The sequence below is a fragment of the Orcinus orca genome, chromosome 21, assembly GCF_937001465.1.
Source record: "Orcinus orca chromosome 21, mOrcOrc1.1, whole genome shotgun sequence".
In the NCBI taxonomy this organism is placed as follows: domain Eukaryota; kingdom Metazoa; phylum Chordata; class Mammalia; order Artiodactyla; family Delphinidae; genus Orcinus; species Orcinus orca.
In genome coordinates this window covers 6,865,349-6,883,207 of record NC_064579.1, presented here as the reverse complement: position 1 = coordinate 6,883,207, position 17,859 = coordinate 6,865,349, and the positions used below count along the sequence as shown (strand labels likewise).

The following is a 17,859-nucleotide window of genomic DNA, read 5'->3' as shown; positions in this document are numbered from 1 at the left end:
CCAGCCCCCATATCCATGACGTACTTCCATAATCATGAAAACGTCCAACATTATGCAAATCATTCATGTGTTTTCAGGAGAGATTTTATTAAGAAGGACACAAGGGAAGATTCAAAGCTTTATTGAGCAAAAATTTCTCACGGTTCATACCTAGCACTCACCTCACCCGCCTGTCCCCTCCCACCTTTTTTTAATACCTGGCAAATGTTGTTGGCTGGAGAGTGAGGCTCTGAGAAAACAGAGACTTCCCGAAAGTTCCATTGTTCCCAAGCCAGTTTAGGCATGTTGCGTTTTACATTCCGCAGCTCAGTTTCTATCACGAGTACTAAGCCGACTAGCTTTTAAAAACTGACAGTTGGTAATTTCCAATACCTGAAATCTCCCGCCTGCCTAGGAACTTACAGGGATTTATCACTGTTGACTCCAGCCTGCTGCAGCTCATCTCCACCTATTAGAAGCTTCACATCATTTTCTGACTTTAACCTTCTCAAGAGTGGCAGTTGGACCAAACTACCATTTAGGGATTTTTTTTTTTTTTCTTTTTTTTTTGTTTGGTTAGTTGTCCCCTCCCCTCCCCAGTAAAATACTTAATGATGCCTGTTGAACCTTGAAATATTTTCCTTATTTGTATAGCTAAGAATATCCAACAAGGAAGGAAAGCCATGGATAAACTCCTTCTTGTCAAGTTGTGCTGATAATAGTAGCTTCTCTTTTTTCTACATCTCTCTCTTAGAAACAAAAAAGAAATATTTAAACACAAAGTATCATTTAAAGTTTTGTCAACTGCTTAAAGCAGGATGCATTCTGAAGGCCATTTTTTGTTTACTGTTATGTTTTAAGTTTTTAAGTCTTCCTTTTATTCAGCCATTTGTTTATATGAACTGTTTCCTTTGCTTACCTGTGTGTGCATGCTTTACTTCTGGTTAAAAAGCCATAGTGTCTCCTGTCCACATAATAACCAGGCCGAACCCTGCTTAGCTTCTGAGATCAGACGAGATCTGGCACGGTCAAGGTGGTATGGCCGGGGAAGCTGGGACGAAGTGAGAGAGTGGCATGGACATATATTCACTACCAAATGTAAACTAGATAGCTAGTAGGAAGCAGCTGCATAGCACAGGGAGATCAGCTCAGTGCTTTGTGACCTCCTAGAGGGGTGGGATAAGGAAGGTGGGAGGGAGACGCAAGAGGGAGGAGGTATGGGGATATATGTATATGTATAGCTGATTCATTTTCTTATAAAGCAGGAACTAACACACCATTGTAAAGCAATTATACTCCAATAAAGATGTTAAAACAAAAACAAAAAAAACTGACAGTTGGTAACACGCTACTCCTCGCTTAGATTTTTCTTCAGACGTTCCCTTCTCAAGCCATTCCCCCCAGGGCAAAAGGTAACCACAAAATAAGGAAACATCAATCAAGCTGAAAACCCCATCAAAATTCCGTATGTAAGTGAAGGCTTCTGAGGATTACAGACAGGGAGCAATCTTCTTCCATACTTGGCTCTTGGTACACCTGGATGATGCAGTTACTGCTGATTTAAACCGACAAATCACATATGCAAAGGATGTCCCTCTTCTTCCAAAAGTATGTTTTGACTCAGTTGATATTTTCTGCAGATTAAAATGGCTGAGAAAGAGTTACATCAAAAGAAGAGGGATACCAAGAGGGTTTTGTGGCTCTTTACGTCTGCCATTGTCCAAAACCTGGCTCAGTGTGGGTTCAAAGGCTTGTTCCAGAGGAACTCCCCATTCCGAGTAGTCTAAGTACAGAGAGATTCTTAAGTTGACACAGGAGGAAAGGTCCTGTCTCTTTTCTCCACTTAGGTGGGCAAGGAAGAGGAGTGGCAGTGATGCCTCCTCTTTGGCTCTGTCCGTCTCCTTGATAACTTCTTCCCAGGCAGTCTTCCCATCTCTGATCCCCTGGCGATCAGGTTCAGGCAAGCAGATCATGCAGGGTTTTTGAATAGTGAAAGAAAAGCATTTGACTTCCAAAGCATCCTTTAGAATGTTACTTTTCATCACAGTACCGAGTGCCAATTCTTATTGAGCAAGGATGGCTTCCTAGCCAAGTGCGTTTAAAGGATTCCTAGGTTAAACCTCTGTTCTGGAATAAAAATGGCGTGATGGAGTATCAGCGTGTGGGCGCAGGAGGCTCAGGTGTCAGTTTGTTTCCATCTCAGAGCAGCTTCGTGCTGCTCATTTAATGTTGCTCACACATTCTTGCATTTTATCCTCAACCATCACCCTTTGAGGTCCCAGTCTTCTCCCTGTTTTGCAGATGAGAAGATTATCTGCTTTTGTGTTATTTCCAGATGTGGAAATTCACAAGTGTTTTGAGACATATCCCAGGTAAGATCAAGATTCTTCAAAGGTTAAAATAAATAATAAAGGAAGCCTTGAAGGAAAAATGAAGTGAAAGGAAGCAGTATCCAAGGAGAATGAATTGCAGGCTGACTGGTATCTGCAGAAGGGAGTAGGGGCCTTGTATAGTGATCTTTCCTTAGTGTCCTGTAGCGGCTGTAGACTCTGCTGGCAGCCGAAAGGCTCCCCAAATGCTATACTTCTGGATGAGATGGGAAGAATGATGGATGAGAAAGGTGCAGAATGGATAAGAAAGTACTCAGTAGGTACTTCTTTTAAGCATACCATATGGTATTAACATCCTCACAATCATTTTCACTCACTCTCTTAACTCTGTAGAAGGAAATTAAAGAGTTTTCTACAAACCATCCTCTTAGAACAGTCTGTAACTGAGGATTCTCAGCCTCTCCCTAGTCAAGGGGCTAGAGCTCTCTCAGCCAATAGGAACAGTCCAGAAATCCCTTATGAAGGGGTATTATGCCAGCTCACCAAAATGGCTATGACATTGCAGGGACAACAGTCACGGTGATGAGAAACAGCGGAAGGGAACGCTCTGGTCCAAAAACACAGGACTCCAGCCCAGCGACACCTATGAGCATGGCTAGCAACTTGAGCTTGACCACCAGGTAAGAGATGCAGAGGACCCTGGTCCTCTATGGTTTTTTTTCTAAGAATCACTGGGCAATAAAAATTTGACTTAAACAGGAATATTTGCTTTATCAGCTCCTATACTGACTAATACAGTTGTTCCTCACCAACATGAGTTCCTCCCAACTTCTCCCAATATGTCTGAACTAAGCGAATATACCTCCCACAACATTGCTGAAATAATTTATACTTATGACAGCCAGAGGTTATGCACCCAGTTTTCTTTCAGGTCACCCTCCAGGCACTCAGGAAATGTGGGTGAGGGCAAAATTTCAACTCTTCCTCAAGGTTTTTTCTTTTTTTTTTTTTTTTTTGGTTTTTTCTATTATTAATCCGTGCCTTATTTCCAACAAATTGTTGATGAGATTGCTTTTGGTTTTTAAATCTGCAGAATAGGGCCAACAAATTCTTCCTCCCCTACTCTCTTTTTCCTGCATCTCTCTACTCCAAGATAACCCCGATTAAGCAGAATGCGGGGTTGGAGCTGAAGAGTGTGATCTGTTTATTGAATAATTTTTAAATAGAACGTTGATCTAAAACTTCTGTCACCCCAAATTTTATTGTGAATAACTCTGTCATGTGTTGGCAGCATTTCAATTTAGTAGCTATAAAATACCAGGAAAATCTCTCATGATTGAGAATTGTGATTGGCTATAGGTAAGGATTGTATCATCTTCTCTGGCGTCACACAATGTTCCATGCAAACGCTGGCCCTCCCTAAGCTGTGCGATCTTGGGCAGCTTGCTTTACTTCTAGGTGTCTCCGTTTTTTTGTTTTTTCTTTTTGTTTTTGCGGTACGCGGGGCCTCTCCCGTTGGGGAGCACAGGCTCCGGACGCGCAGGCTCAGCAGCCATGGCTCACGGGCCCAGCCGCTCCGCGGCATGTGGGATCTTCCCAGACCGGGGCACGAACCCGTGTCCCCTGCATCGGCAGGCGGACTCTCAAACACTGTGCCACCAGGGAAGCCCTAGGTGTCTCCGTTTTGATATCTTAAATGAGTATAATGGTAATGAATACTCTGTAGGTCTTTGTAAGGACTGAATGAGATGAGGTATTTAAAGCATTTTGCTTGATTCCTCACTGACAGTGAGCATTCATTAAATGTTCCTTATTATTGCAGTGATCGATTCTTGTATCTAGGAAGATGTACGAGATTGGACCGAATATGTAGTAGATGCAGAGCTCTCCAAGGATGTGGATTTTGAAATAAATCCTTGATCCTGTTTTTGCTATAATTCACCTCTTTCTTTTAATGCATGAAGAATCATGCTTCTGTTTAACTGAGGATTCTGGATAGATGGGTCTGGTTAACGGAGGTTTTGCTGTACCTGTCCAACAGGTGAGGCAGGCGTCAAATATCTGAGCCACCGAAGGTGCCGCCGCTTCATGTATGGGCCTTCTAAGAGGAATACAAAAATCTAGGAATTATATTTTCTGCCCTTCCCTGCCTTCCATTCCAGGATTTTATGAAATCTGAGTGAGATAATCTGTGGGAAAGGAGGGAAAGGATTAACATCTGTTTGGAGGAAAGGTTCTATGGAATTTCAGGAATTTTGCCTCACTCTTAATGACAACAGAACAGCTAGGGCTTAGCATTGAGATTTGTAGATTTTTCTTTCTTTTTAAAACGGTTGGTAAAGAGCTAAGTATTGAGTAGCTGCGTGCTAAGTAGGCACTATGCTTAAATGCAGAAATCATGTTTCCACCCCCACGCAACCTAGTTGGGTAACGAGATGAATTCAGATAAATTAAATCAGAGGCCAAATGAGGCAGCATCCCTTCCAGTGCTACACTGATGATTCTGACAGCAGGTCAAAGAGGAAGAGGTCAATGGGGGCTGGGTGGATTGTTCCAGAATGTTTCCTGTAGGAAGTGGGATTTGGAGAAAGGTAAGAGAATGGGAATCTCAGTTCCTGTGGAGAATGTAACACGGGCAACGCGTGGGGAAAACGTGGAGCCTTCCATGTACCGAGTAGTCTGACTAGAGGTGTGGATGCATGATGGAGTGAGAAATAGCGTCTCAGATTTCTCAAGAATACGTTCTTGGTTGTTGGTATTGCGCATGTGTGTGAATATATGCATGTACGTTCTGTTTACGTTGATGCAAATTTGTTGCAAAAACATGATTCCAATCTGAAAAGTGTTTTGAGACTATAAAGATAACATATGTGATAACACATAAAATGCTCCAACCATGTTTATGCTTTTATTTATTCTTTCCCTTGTCTTCTCTGTGGTAAGAGAGGATTAGCAAGTCATGGATAATCAAAACCCACAGAAGGTCCTTAAATGCAATTTCAGCCATTGAGTTTCACTGACGTTTCCCACCATTCTTTAACACAGCTATACAAACAAAATCATTTAACTTACTGATGTTTCCCCATTGTCTTTAATCCCTTTATTGTCTATGATAAATAAGGAAATGGCCTAAAGCAGGCATCTAAAAGGAGAATTGGTCCAGCTGGCCTGGTCCATCTGCAACCTGGACCCATCAGCCCTCTCTATGGCTGGGGGATCCCTGAATATGCTTTAAAGCCCCTAAAGAAGGTCAAAGATAGTGATAGTTTCCCATCCGGATCATCTCTAAAGATGATGCTTATTCACTTGTACCTCTTAATTCAAAAGCAAGACAGATTCTCATGAACTACAGAGCTTAAAACTAATCAAAGCCAGACTGCTGATGAGATGGTCGTATGCACGTTGACAGATCAGTGCTATTTGTGAGTGAATTTCTGTGATATTTCATCAAGGGAGTGGTCAGCTCAGTTGTTTGAAATCCAGTGTTAATGGGATATATGAGAGGTAATGCTCCCACTTGGGACTACAGAATAGGGTGGGTTTTGTTTTCTGCTTTTGGGGGGGGGGTTTGTTGTTTTTCTTTTTGTAGGGCAAAGATATTCCAGCTAGCAAATTAGCAAACACATGTCCTGAGTAACGATCGCGAGTGGTAAGATAGACTTGATGGCGTAATAGAGACAAGCAGGCGTTACTGGGGAAAAATGTAATATGTGTGGTAGGCGCTATTTGTGATCCATTTTTGATGTGTTAATAGTATTACATGCACACTCCAAAACCAGCCTACGATTATTTATAGTTTTGCTGACAGTGGGCTTGGTGCTCTTAAAGATGTAATCTTCAGGCCACTAGTGGGTTTTCTGTTAAGTTCAGAAACTACTATCTTCTATTCTTAGTACTCGAAGCAGTACAGACAGCCCTAACGTACGTGAAAGTTATAGTCCGATATTTCACTGCATCCCTGGTATCCTTCTTTTCCCACAGAATAAGCAACAACAAGCAACGTCATATAAACAGCAGTTTGGGTCTCAGACTAGCACACAAAACTCTGTTTAATAGGTGATGGTTATGTATTCATTGAGCAGATAGACAAATACTAGTTCTGTTCACCAGCGTTCCGTGTCCTTAAATCAAGAGGTCATGTAATACGAGAGGGGGAAGATGAATATTTCCTCTGACTTTTTTCAGGGTGATAAGCTTAGAGCTATGCCTATGCAAAATGTGATGATAAATAAAAATGCCTCTCAAACCCTCTTGGAGCCCCTTTGCCCTCGCTTCCAGTTTCTTTACTGTGACCATCCCACTTTGGGTGAGCTTAGGAAAGTTCTGACCATTTTACTGTTGTACAGTCGTTGACTATTCTCTGTCTCTATCAAAATCCACTTCTTCAGGAAAACCGGTTTTGATTAGATATTAGAAAGAAAAGATTTAGATACAACTGATTCATGTTGTGACTGGCCAGTAACACAACAACCACACTAAGTCCTTCAGTATTTTGAAAAGTGGGTGTTTATAAACTCAGGTGGACATGGGTAGATCGCTAATCAGTGAAACAAGGAGAGGCAGAAATTTCCAAGTAGTGTCTGATAGATCTGGGTCAGGAGAGGAAACCAATTCTAATAGAAAGGTTTGTCTTGTCTGGGAATATCAGCCCTTCCGTAGAAACCCTCCCTCTGGGTCTGCCTAATTCAACGCTTATAGACTCTATTGAAGCCTAAATAAGTTTCCACACAGTTTCCCTTCCCACTTTGTCTCTGTGAAACCTGTGACTAAGATTGTATTTATAGTATCAGCTTTGTCTTCATACTCCCCCATGTCCTTTTGGAGATAGCAGAGACCATGCGTAGTATTTCGTTCTCTCTTTCCCGATGTCCAGCCCAGCCGTAGCTCTTTAAAAGGCAAGTGGCCCATCAATACCAGCCATGAGCATTGCCCCACAGCAGGCATGAGCCCTAGATCCCCACCTTCCTTAGCCTTCAGGTTTCGGTTTCCTCATCTTCAAAACAGAGATGATATTAGAACCAAAATAATTGAAATGTTATTTGTGAGGATTCAATGAGATAAAACAGATTAAACTCTTATCTAGTAAAAATCGAGCAAGTGAAAAAGGGTTCCCTGGTTGTGGTTCTGTGCCCCCGCCCACCACCTCTGCCATCATTCCCCTGGCTCATAGATTTCCACGCTTTTGCAGCCAGTTTCTTTCTCATGCAAGGGGAGAGGGCTTGAAGTTTAAGACCTTCCAAAATTTCATGCCCTGTCTACAGCCCACCATCCCTGGAGCGTCAGCACTCACTTTGTTGCACCCAAGTCTGTTGCTTGCCTTTCCCCTCCAGAACACTCTTTCCATGGCGGTTCCAGCTCCTTCCTTGGCTCTTTCCCAGTGTCTTCCAGCTGATCCCTCGGCAGTCTTCAGTTTCCGAGCAAATTACAGTCCATCAGAAGGACTGCCAGGGCATCCTCTGCCAGGCGTGGCTCCTGGGCCATCTGTTCCTACAAGTTCTCACTTTCGAGTACCATGTCCCTTACACACACACACACACACACACAGACTGATGTCAGGAAAGGAAGCTGAGCCCTTCTTCTCTATTCTTAGCTCTTCACACTTATTGATTTCTGTGCCCCAGATGATCCAGGCAAGAGAAACACCATCTTTTAACCTCAGTGATGCCTGAACTCCTACTGAGGACCAGCTTCCAGGGTCTTTCCAGGGGGAGAAGCTTGGATACGAATCACCATACGTGGTTCTTCTCTCTCCACATCCTATCTGAGCTTTCTGCAGAAACTAATCAAATGAGATTATCTGAGCAGGTACTTCTTTTTCCCCTTTCTTCCATATTAAGCTTTTAAAATAACTTTTCCTCTAGACAAGCATGGGCTTTTCTGTTTGAGTACAGTATGGCCCACAACCAGTAAATCAGACGCAGTCTTTGATTTTTTTCCTTCATACACGCTTATTGAGTATTCTCTTACTGTAGGATTTCAAATCATGGTCTAGAAGTCCGTGTTTACTTAATACCGTATAGCCAGTATTTCATCTCCCCAAATTACCTTTCTCCAAGAGTCCAGGTAGCACTTATGTCCCCAGTCCTATGGTTTCCTACCTTACATTTCAGAACCTCTGAAGATGCCTTCCTCATTTCAATTGGTGTTATTTGGATACATCGGAATCACTAGCAGGGGTGTAGTTCGGTCATGAAGTTTTAGTAAGCATCTTCATCAAGTCTCAATTAACAGTTCAAAGAAAACAGTAAGGCAGATGTATCTATGTTCAATTATAGGTGTAGATATGGGGGTAGGTATAAAGATAGACACAAACACATCTAGAAGTGCTATTTTTAAGTACCACGAGCCTGAGTTCCAAAGACAGATGAAAGAGTTAGGGTACCAGGGAATAGAAGAATAAAAGAATAAGGAAAGAATTAGTAGATGCTCTCTTTTAGATCCTCTAAATACCGCCCTTCTAGTTCTTGTCCTGTACCTTTAGGCAGAAATCAGACTTCTTGAGAAGCAGTGTGCCATGACTCTAGCGAAGTACCATATAGACAGGCGTACCTTGTTTAATCGCGCTTTGCAGATACTGCATTTTCTACAGATTGAAGGTCTGTGGCCACCCCACATCAAAGCAAGTCTGTTGGTGCCATTCTTCCAACAGCATTTGCTCACTCTGTGTATCTGTGTCATTTTGATAATTCTTGTAATATTTCAAACTTTTCATGATTATATTTGTTACGGTGATCTGTGATCAGTGGTCTTTGACGTTGCTATTGTAATTGTTTTGGGGCACCATGAACCTCACCCATTTAAGACCATGAACTTAATTGATAAATGTTGTGTGTGTTCCGACTGCTCCACCGACCAGCTGTTCCCCCATCTCTCTCCCTCTCCTCGGGCCTCCCTCTTCCCTGAGATACAGCACTATTGAAATTAGGCCAGTTAATAACCCTGCAGTGGCCTCTAAGTGTTCAAGTGGCAGGAAGAGTCGACGTCTCTCACTTTAAATCAAAACCCGGAAACGATTAAGCTTAGTGAGGAAGGCCTGTCGAAAGCAGAGACAGGTCAAAAGCTAGGCCTCATGTGCCAAACAGTCAAGTTGTGGATGCGAAGGAAAAGTTCTTGAAAAAAATTACAAGCGGTGCCCCGGTGAACACACGAATGATAAGAAAGTGAAACTGTCTTATTACTGATATGGAGAAAGTTTCAATGGTCTGGATAGAAAATCAAACCAACCACAACATTCCTTTAAAGCCTAATCCACAACCCTCTCCCATTCTGTGAAGGCCGGGACAGGTGAGGAAGCTGCAGAAGAAGTTCGAAACCAGCAGAGGTTAGTTCATGAGGTTTAAGAAAAGCAGCCATCTCCACAACATCGAAGTTCAAGGTGAAGCAGCAAGTGCTGATGTAGAATTGCAGGAAGTTTCCAGAAAATCTAGCTAAGATAATTCATGCAGGTGACTGCACTAAAGAACAGATTTTCAGTGTGGATGAAACAGGCTTGTAATGGAAGAAGGTGCCCTAGGATTTTGATAGCCAGAGGAGAGAAGTCAGTGCCTGGCTTCAAAACGTCAGCGGACAGGCTGACTCTCTTGTTAGGGGCTAACGCAGCTGGTAACTCTAAATTGAAGCCAGTGCTCATTTACCATTCTGGAAATTCTAGGACCTTTAAAAATTATGCTAAATCTGTCCTGCTTGTGCTCTATAAATGAAAACAACAAAGCCTGGATGACAGCACATCTCTTTACAACATGGTTTGCTGAATATTTTAAGCCCACTCTTAAGACCTACTTCTTAGTAAATTATTCTTTCAAAATATTTCTGCTAATTGATAATGCACCTGGTCACCCAAGAGCTCTGATGAAGATGGACAAGAGTAATGTTGTCTTCATGCCTGCTGACACAACATCCATTCTGCAGCCCATGGATCAAGGAGTAATTTTGACTTTCAAGTCTTATTATTTAGAAAATACATTTTGTAATGCTATAGCTGCCATACATGGTGATTCATGTGATGGAGCTGGGCAAAATAAATTGAAAGCCTCCTGGAAAGAATTCACTATTCTTAATGCCATTAAGAACATTCATGATTCATGGGAAGAGGTTAAAATCTCAATATGAAGAGGAGTTTGGAAGAAGTTGATTCCAGCCCTCATGGATGACTTTGAGGGATTCAAGACTGCAGTGGAGGAAGTAACTTCAAATGTGATGGAAATAGCAAGAGAACTAGAATTAGAAGTGGATCCTGAAGATGGTACTGAATTGCTGCAATCTCACGATAAACTTGTATGGATGAGTTGCTTCTCATGGATTCCATCTTGAGATGGAATCTACTCCTGGTGAAGATGCCGTGAAGATGGCTGAAATGACCACAAAGGATCTAGAATGTTAAATAAACTTAGTTGGTAAAGTAGCAGCAGGGTTTGAGAGGACTGACTCCAATTTTGAAAGAAGTTCTGCCGCGGGTAAAACACCGACAAGCAGCTTTGCGTGCTACAGGGAAGCCGATGTGGCAGACGTCACTGCTGCCTCATTTTAGGAAACTGCCACAGCCACCCAGCCTTCAGTAACCATCACCCCCATCAGTCAGCCGCCACCACCATCGAGGCAGGACCCTCTAGCAGCAAAACGATTACAACTCACTGAAGTTTCAGGTGATGGTTGGAATTTTTTTATCAACGAAATATTTTTCATTAAGGGATGTACATTTTTTAGACATAATGCTGTTGCACACTTAATAGACTACAGTGTAGTGTAAACGTAACTTTTACATGCACTGGGAAACCAGAAAATTAGTGTGGCTTGCTTTACTGCGATATTCATTTTATTGTGGTCGCTTGGAAATGAACCGGCAATATCCCTGAGGTCTGCCTGTATAGGAATAATTCATCAGATATGTATTGAATAAATGAGTTCTTTATATTAAAAAACAATATTTTAGTCTCATTACTTAAAAATAGAAGACAAAATAGCTTTAGGCTTCATAAAAGTGTCAGAGTAATACCATGGACAATTCAACATATTCCTTTCATTACTCTTGTCTTCCTCGCCCTGTCTGTTTGACTAGATTAGAAGGCTGTAATGAAAGAGGGACAAAAGCCCTTTTTAAACCTCTTTGTGAATATGTGGACAGGTCTTAAGGAAAATGAAGTCACACTCTCCTAGGACTTCACAGGTACAGAAATTTCCATTGATTTAGCTGGATGGTGAGATGAGGAAGCAGCCCGGGTAATACAGGAATAAAAATTCCTGTAGGACAACTGATTATTTACTGAGTGTATGTATTTATTTGAATTAAGTAGTTAGTTTTTGCATGTTTTCATTCTTCTCACTTAAAATCTCCTAAAAGGCAGGGATGAGACCTTGTCTGTTTAGGGTCATATATAAAAGACCAACTAACTCAACAAGACAAAGGTCAAGATTATGGGAGGCTTAGTCACTGTTTCTAAGTAAAACTCTATTCAGGGACTAAGGACATGCCTAGGGAAAAAGTAAATGTGACTTAGTTGCCACAGACTTTTCATTCTGCATCCTGTGCTCTCTGTTTGATGCCCACCATCACCTCTACTCAGGACTTAGAATTTCCAGCTACTTCCCATGCCCGTCAACATCTACTATTAGAACCATCATTTGCGAAAACAGAAGTTTACAATGTTAATCCTTCCAGGGGTAGTTCTGCTTTCATGAGGATCAAGGACTTCAGCTAAGGGACAGAGTCCTAAGTGGGAGATTTCCGAAGGGGAGGTGTTATTCTAGGCAACGTTTGGTAAGGGCTTCCTGGGTGCATCTAAAACCACACCTCAACGTTTATTGTGCGCAGTGCTTTCTTAGTTTTTAGGTTGAGGCAAGAGTGATAAAGAAGGAGGCTACTCAGTGCCAAGGCTACGGTGGGGACTCCAGAGATGGACAGGCCAGGGTCATATCTCAGCTCGGTGACTTCCATGCTGTGTGATGGTGACCCAGGCACTCACTGCTCTGGGGCTTAGCTCTTCCATCTGTAAAACAGGTGGTACCAATCTCATAGGGCTGATGAGAAGACTGTTAGACTCTTGGCAAAGTTCCTAGCAGAGAGTAAGCACTCAATAAATTAACATTTATTATCATCATCATTATCATGACCCAGAAGACAAGATTGGCCCACACAGCAATTGAACCCATGGTCTGGAGACTTGCCTCAGAGCAGCTCTCTGCTAAGATTGTACTGGCATTCTACATTTGTGTTAACACCAGTAGCATTAGTAGGAAAGACAGAGACCTGAGAGATAAATGTGATCTTCATTTAAATCTGAGGGGTGGTAAAGCTGCAGCAGAACTCACCGTGAGTAACGTGACAGGTAGACCCAGTTTCTGTCTCCCTGTGAAGCAATATGGTCTTTGCCTGGTAGGAGGGTTCTTTGTTTTTAGCCCGTTCTCTAAGGACCTGAGAATATAAGAATTTCCAGCCTGTGTTAGACCCATGCTGGGGTTCTGAAGACTACATGGGCTTTGACAGTGAAATTCAAGGACAGGACCAAGATTGGCCTCAACTTAAGTGTCAAATATCAGGGATGTTGACCCAAGATATTGTTGGCTTTCATGCAGTTATTTATAACTTTTTATACAAACTTGCCAAGAACAAGTTAACTTTTGAGTCTGTAACAGCCCCCAAATAACTGGAAAAATCTTTCTTGCCAAAAGAGGATTCAGAGAAGACATCTTTAACAAACTCCTTCGCTCCCCACTCCAGAAGCCCTTTCTCTTTCCCTCCTGCTTTCTGTCCTGTTTTACAGCTGGTTGATGAAGGCAAACACAGGGCAGGCAAAACTTCAGGGTCACCGGGTAGCTTTACACCTTAGCAGCTGTCTTCAGCACATGCACAGCTATCAGGACAATAAAATATTGTTCATTGCTTCTGCCCCACAACCAATTAGGTCAGCTGTAAATATCGGAATTGGTTGGTAAACATGCTGGAAGATTGTGCTGACTTGTTAATATAAGTGAAACTGTAATTAGATTTATAACACTTTTTTTTTCCAAACCATAATTTACAACAACAGCAGCAGAAAAAAAATTCTCTTGCAACCTGCTGAAATATCATAATTAAAATGCACATGAAAAGTCAATTACGCCAGAGGGAGGTATTTAAGAGAAGTGAGTTTCCATACCACGGGGATTATACCACGGGGATTACATATTTCTTATTTATTTTTTTTCCCTGTAATCTCTGTGGCTGCAAAATGAAAAGGAACAGATATTTTCCTTATTTTGCTCTGAAATATTGCTGTAGATAGTGCTAAAAAGTGAACTAAATAACCTGGCTCCCTGGAAACCTACTCAGTTCCCCTCAGCCCCAGGAAAGCCGAGTTGTCACCATTCTTTTTTACTTATGAGCCCGTCTCTCTTTAAACAATAGTCATGTTCCTTAAAACATGTAGACGTCACATATTTTTTCTTACTATTATTCTGTTTATTGCTCTAAATGAATAGTTATTTTATGTAACTCGATGCAGAATCCTTATGTAAAGACAAGAAATAACCCTCCCCCGCTTTTTTTTTTTCATTTTAAAACCTGGAGTTTCTTCTACTCCCAGTGTTGTGTTGGGAACACAGCTCTGTCTTCAGACGAGATGGCACGGGTGTCACCACTGGCCTTCGCTGGGGGGCTTTCTCTGCCACCGGAGCCTCCGTGGGTCAGGCGAGGCTCTGCCCCTCTTCCCAAGGCTGTGATTCTAACCCCAGTTCCAATTTTAATCCAGACGGCTTGCTGCCTCCCTGCTTTCTAATCATAAAATGTAGCTATTATTATAGCCCATCCGTGTTTAAGGTGCCAGTGGGGAAAAGCTAGTTTAAAAAAAAAATCGTAAAGCAATTTATAAGTGTGAGAAGAGATGCCATTTTCAGACTCAAACTTCTCCTAAAATGTTCAGTTTAGATAATGGAAGAAATTTTTAATACATATCTTTTAGAATTGCTAACGCATATATTGCAGATAAATTAGTCTTAGTGGGAAGTTTCTGGTATTGCTGTATAAGAATCAATCGGTAAAGTAAATCACATATATCTGTGCCTATATCTGTGTATGGTTCACTTTACACATTTATACTTTATACACTCCTGTACACACATACATTGCAGATGTACATGTTTACAAGAAGATCTGGGAGAGATTGAAATGAGGAGAGGCAAACAACAGACTTTAATTCAAACTAGCCCCTTAATCCATTGGTGAGGCTCAGGAACGGAAAGCAGTGCAAATGGTCTTCCAACATTAGTATAAAACGCTCTCAGTTTTTATTTATGTATTGATGTGATCATTATGATTAATACCTTTATGCTTGCATTTTGTTACAAGTAAAGGACATATTAATATTTCCAGTCCTTAAAATATTTCATAAAAAAATATTTCCATACCAATTAGCTAGATTTGCTTGTGAACTGCAATATTCCGTTAGATATTGCAGTCAGCCAAGCCTGGTGCCTGTCTTCTACACTGCTTGGGCATAAATCTGAATATTCTTGGACCTTTCCAAATTTCCCTGGTTTTAGCTTTAGCCCACAGTGTAAGTATTCAGCTGCCAGGACCATGGGTGACATGTTTCCTTTTTTTCCCACTTCTGTTTTACTCCTTTGAGAAAGCCTTGTGGGTCAGCATCCGAAACCAGCATTAGGAGGCTTAGAGATGGCTCAGAGGTAAAGATAACCGGGAAGGATTTGTAAGGCCAAGTCAAGTATCTGCTTGTCCTATGAGCTCAGTCTTCCAGGAGTAGTTCTCAGGACTCACACTCTACCCAAAGTAATGGACTTCCATTTGCATCCCTTAAGCTCACCCAGGAAGACACTCTGAAGGAAGGGGAAAAAAGAAAGGAAGGGAGGGAGGGAGGGAGGGAGGAAGGAAGAAAATCAATGAACCTAGTGACACAAGGCTCTCACCTCTCCATATGGATTCTGTGGGGTTTTTTTTTTTTTAACAGCTAATTTGTAGGGAAAAAGTGGTGAACATACTAAAGAGTAAAACAGGCAGAAACCATCCTGGGTGAGCTTACATTCATCTGCCCTCAAAGTTAAAGGTTTCGGTCAGATGACCAGGAGAAACATGTTTTTATAATCCACGTAAGCAGAATATCAACCAGATGGTTTTTCAAGGTCCACTTTCCCACCTAGAACCCTTTTCTTTCTTGGGGGGAAGGAGTGTAATGGAAAATTGTTCTTAATCCACCACTCTTTCACCAGGTACTCTCATCTCCACCTCCAGCTCTGTGGCATGGCCTCCTTTGCCTTGCTCCTTCTTTGCTCTTCTTCATTTTACCATTTCAGCCACTGAATCTTGTCATAGTATTTTTCCAGGTGTATTTTTTTCCCAAGCCAAGAAATAGCAGAAGATGGGAAGGAGGGAGATGCAAGAGGGAAGAGATATGGGAACATATGTATGTGTATAACTGATTCACTTTGTTATAAAGCAGAAACTAACACACCATTGTAAAGCAATGATACTCCAATAAAGCTGTTAAAAAAAAATAGCAGAAGAGTAGAGAAGGAAGGAAACTAATTCCCAGGAGAATGGGTGTGTATATGCGTGGATATATCAACTTTGGGGGCAGAAGGCTGCTTTGAAACGTCTCCCGACCCACACCCACGATCTAATAGCCGCCCTGGCTGGCTTGTCTTCACTCTGAGCCTCACAGTGTACATGAGGGATGTACAGTGAGGGAGTGCTAACGTTGAAAGGAAGAGGAGGCAAGAGAAGAAATAGATGTAGGAAAAGTAACCAGATTCTGGAACAATATCCCTGTGCCAAATTAGGGAATAAAATTATAAAATGAAAACTTTCCCCAAATACCTGCTTTCTAGTCTGCCTCTATTAACTGCACTGAGAAACACACGGTGAGGTCGGCAAACGCAAAGGCAAAACAGACAGTGAACCTAGCCAGCTTTATCATCAGCCAACCTGGGCTAGCAGTCCTGGTAGGGGTTGAAGGATCAAGTGAGGATGCTGTGAGACGGGTTTCTCACCTGAATTCCACCAAGTCTCATTGTTTTCTCTGTTTCACCTCTAAAAGTATCTTGCATCTCTATACCCTTTCCATCTCTAATTCTAATCCCAGGCCAAGCTACCATCTTTCCTTAGGCCACTATTGAAATGGCCTTTGACCTGGTCTCCCCACATCTCCTCTGGGCCCTTCTTTTCTGTTCCTGTATCATACATAGAATGACGTATGAAAAATGAAAATATGATAATTTTGCTTCTCTTCAGTGGTTTTTCAGTGTCTTTAGGAATGAGCTCAAAATCTTTAACAGTGCCCTTCCTGGTATGGCCCCTGCCTCTCACCAAAGTCCTCTGAATTTGAACAATATTATATTCTTTCACTTCTGAAAATACACATCATACTTCTTTTCCTGTGTTGGGCCTGTGCATATACCTAGAATGTGCTTCCCTTCTCATGTTTGTCTAATAAATTCTTCTGACGTTCCAAGGTCTCTCCCAAACTCAACTCAAAATACCATGCATGATCAGGATACAGAGGGCTTCATATTTGATTGAAATTTAATAAATCCAGCTTCTCATTATAAAGTATGAACTCCTTACAAACAAAAGTGGTCTTTTATAAAGCTGATTTATCAATGAAATATAAACATTTTAATTAATGTCCAATTACTTGCAAGCAACAGAAACCCTTTTAAACTAAAGAAAGACAAGAACATTCCTAATACGAATCCCAGTGTCCCATTACTAGAAGAGAGTGTCTGATCGGGACAGCTCGAATCAGTTCCCTGACTTGTTCAATCAGATCCAGGAAGTGGCGTCATCAGGAGCAAACTTGGCCATTGGGTGGGGGGATGAGGCAGTTCTCAAAGAAGTAGATAAGTGCAGATAACGGGCTGGATAGACCTTGAAGGATTTACTGCAAATAAACGTAAGACCATAATCCTAATAAATAAATACATTTAAACAATATCATGTCAATTACGATATATATATGTGTGTATATATATGATATACATGATGCATATACATTTGTATGCATAGATACATGACACATATGTGTATATCATTCATATATGTTTATATATGTGTGTTTGTGTGCTACACATAATCCTACAGGGTACCCAGTGGTATAGGAAACACTCATGGTGCCCATTAAACACTAAATCTGTCCTCAAGGAGCATGTGTGTGAGAAGCCAGAAAAAAACGAGGCGTCAGTTAACTGCAGAATGAATCGAATAAATCAGTGCAATGCCTATTAACATCTAATGTGTGGTGAGCACCTTGGATGTGCGTCGTGCTTTCACAGATTCATTCATTAGAAAGTTGGGTTGAGGGGTGTGTCAGGCACTGTGCTAGAGATCAGAAAATTAGTGAAATTAATAAGGAGGGCTTCCTGCAGGAAGCAGATCTGGAACTGCGTTTGAAATGCCAAATGCTTTAACAGCTGGCATAGTGTGACCTGCATGAATGAGAAGTAATTAGCACAGAGCACACCCTACATGGCCACTGGTAAACCATGAAGTCACTTTCTTAGGTATTCTTGAAGGCCCTCCTAGAGTGGGTGTCGTAAAGATTGGTTTATGGCTCAGATAGCTGTT

General features: G+C 41.7%; 1 protein-coding gene across 1 annotated transcript in view; it reads left to right on the top strand.

The window, feature by feature from the left end:
- KCNU1 (potassium calcium-activated channel subfamily U member 1) overlaps positions 1-17,859 on the top strand; it is a 168,441-nt gene that overhangs the window by 96,465 nt on the left and 54,117 nt on the right. The window contains exon 22 of the mRNA XM_033415052.2: positions 2,875-2,989. Coding sequence (XP_033270943.2) covers positions 2,875-2,989 — 115 coding nt within the window. The remainder of the gene's footprint in view (positions 1-2,874; positions 2,990-17,859) is intronic.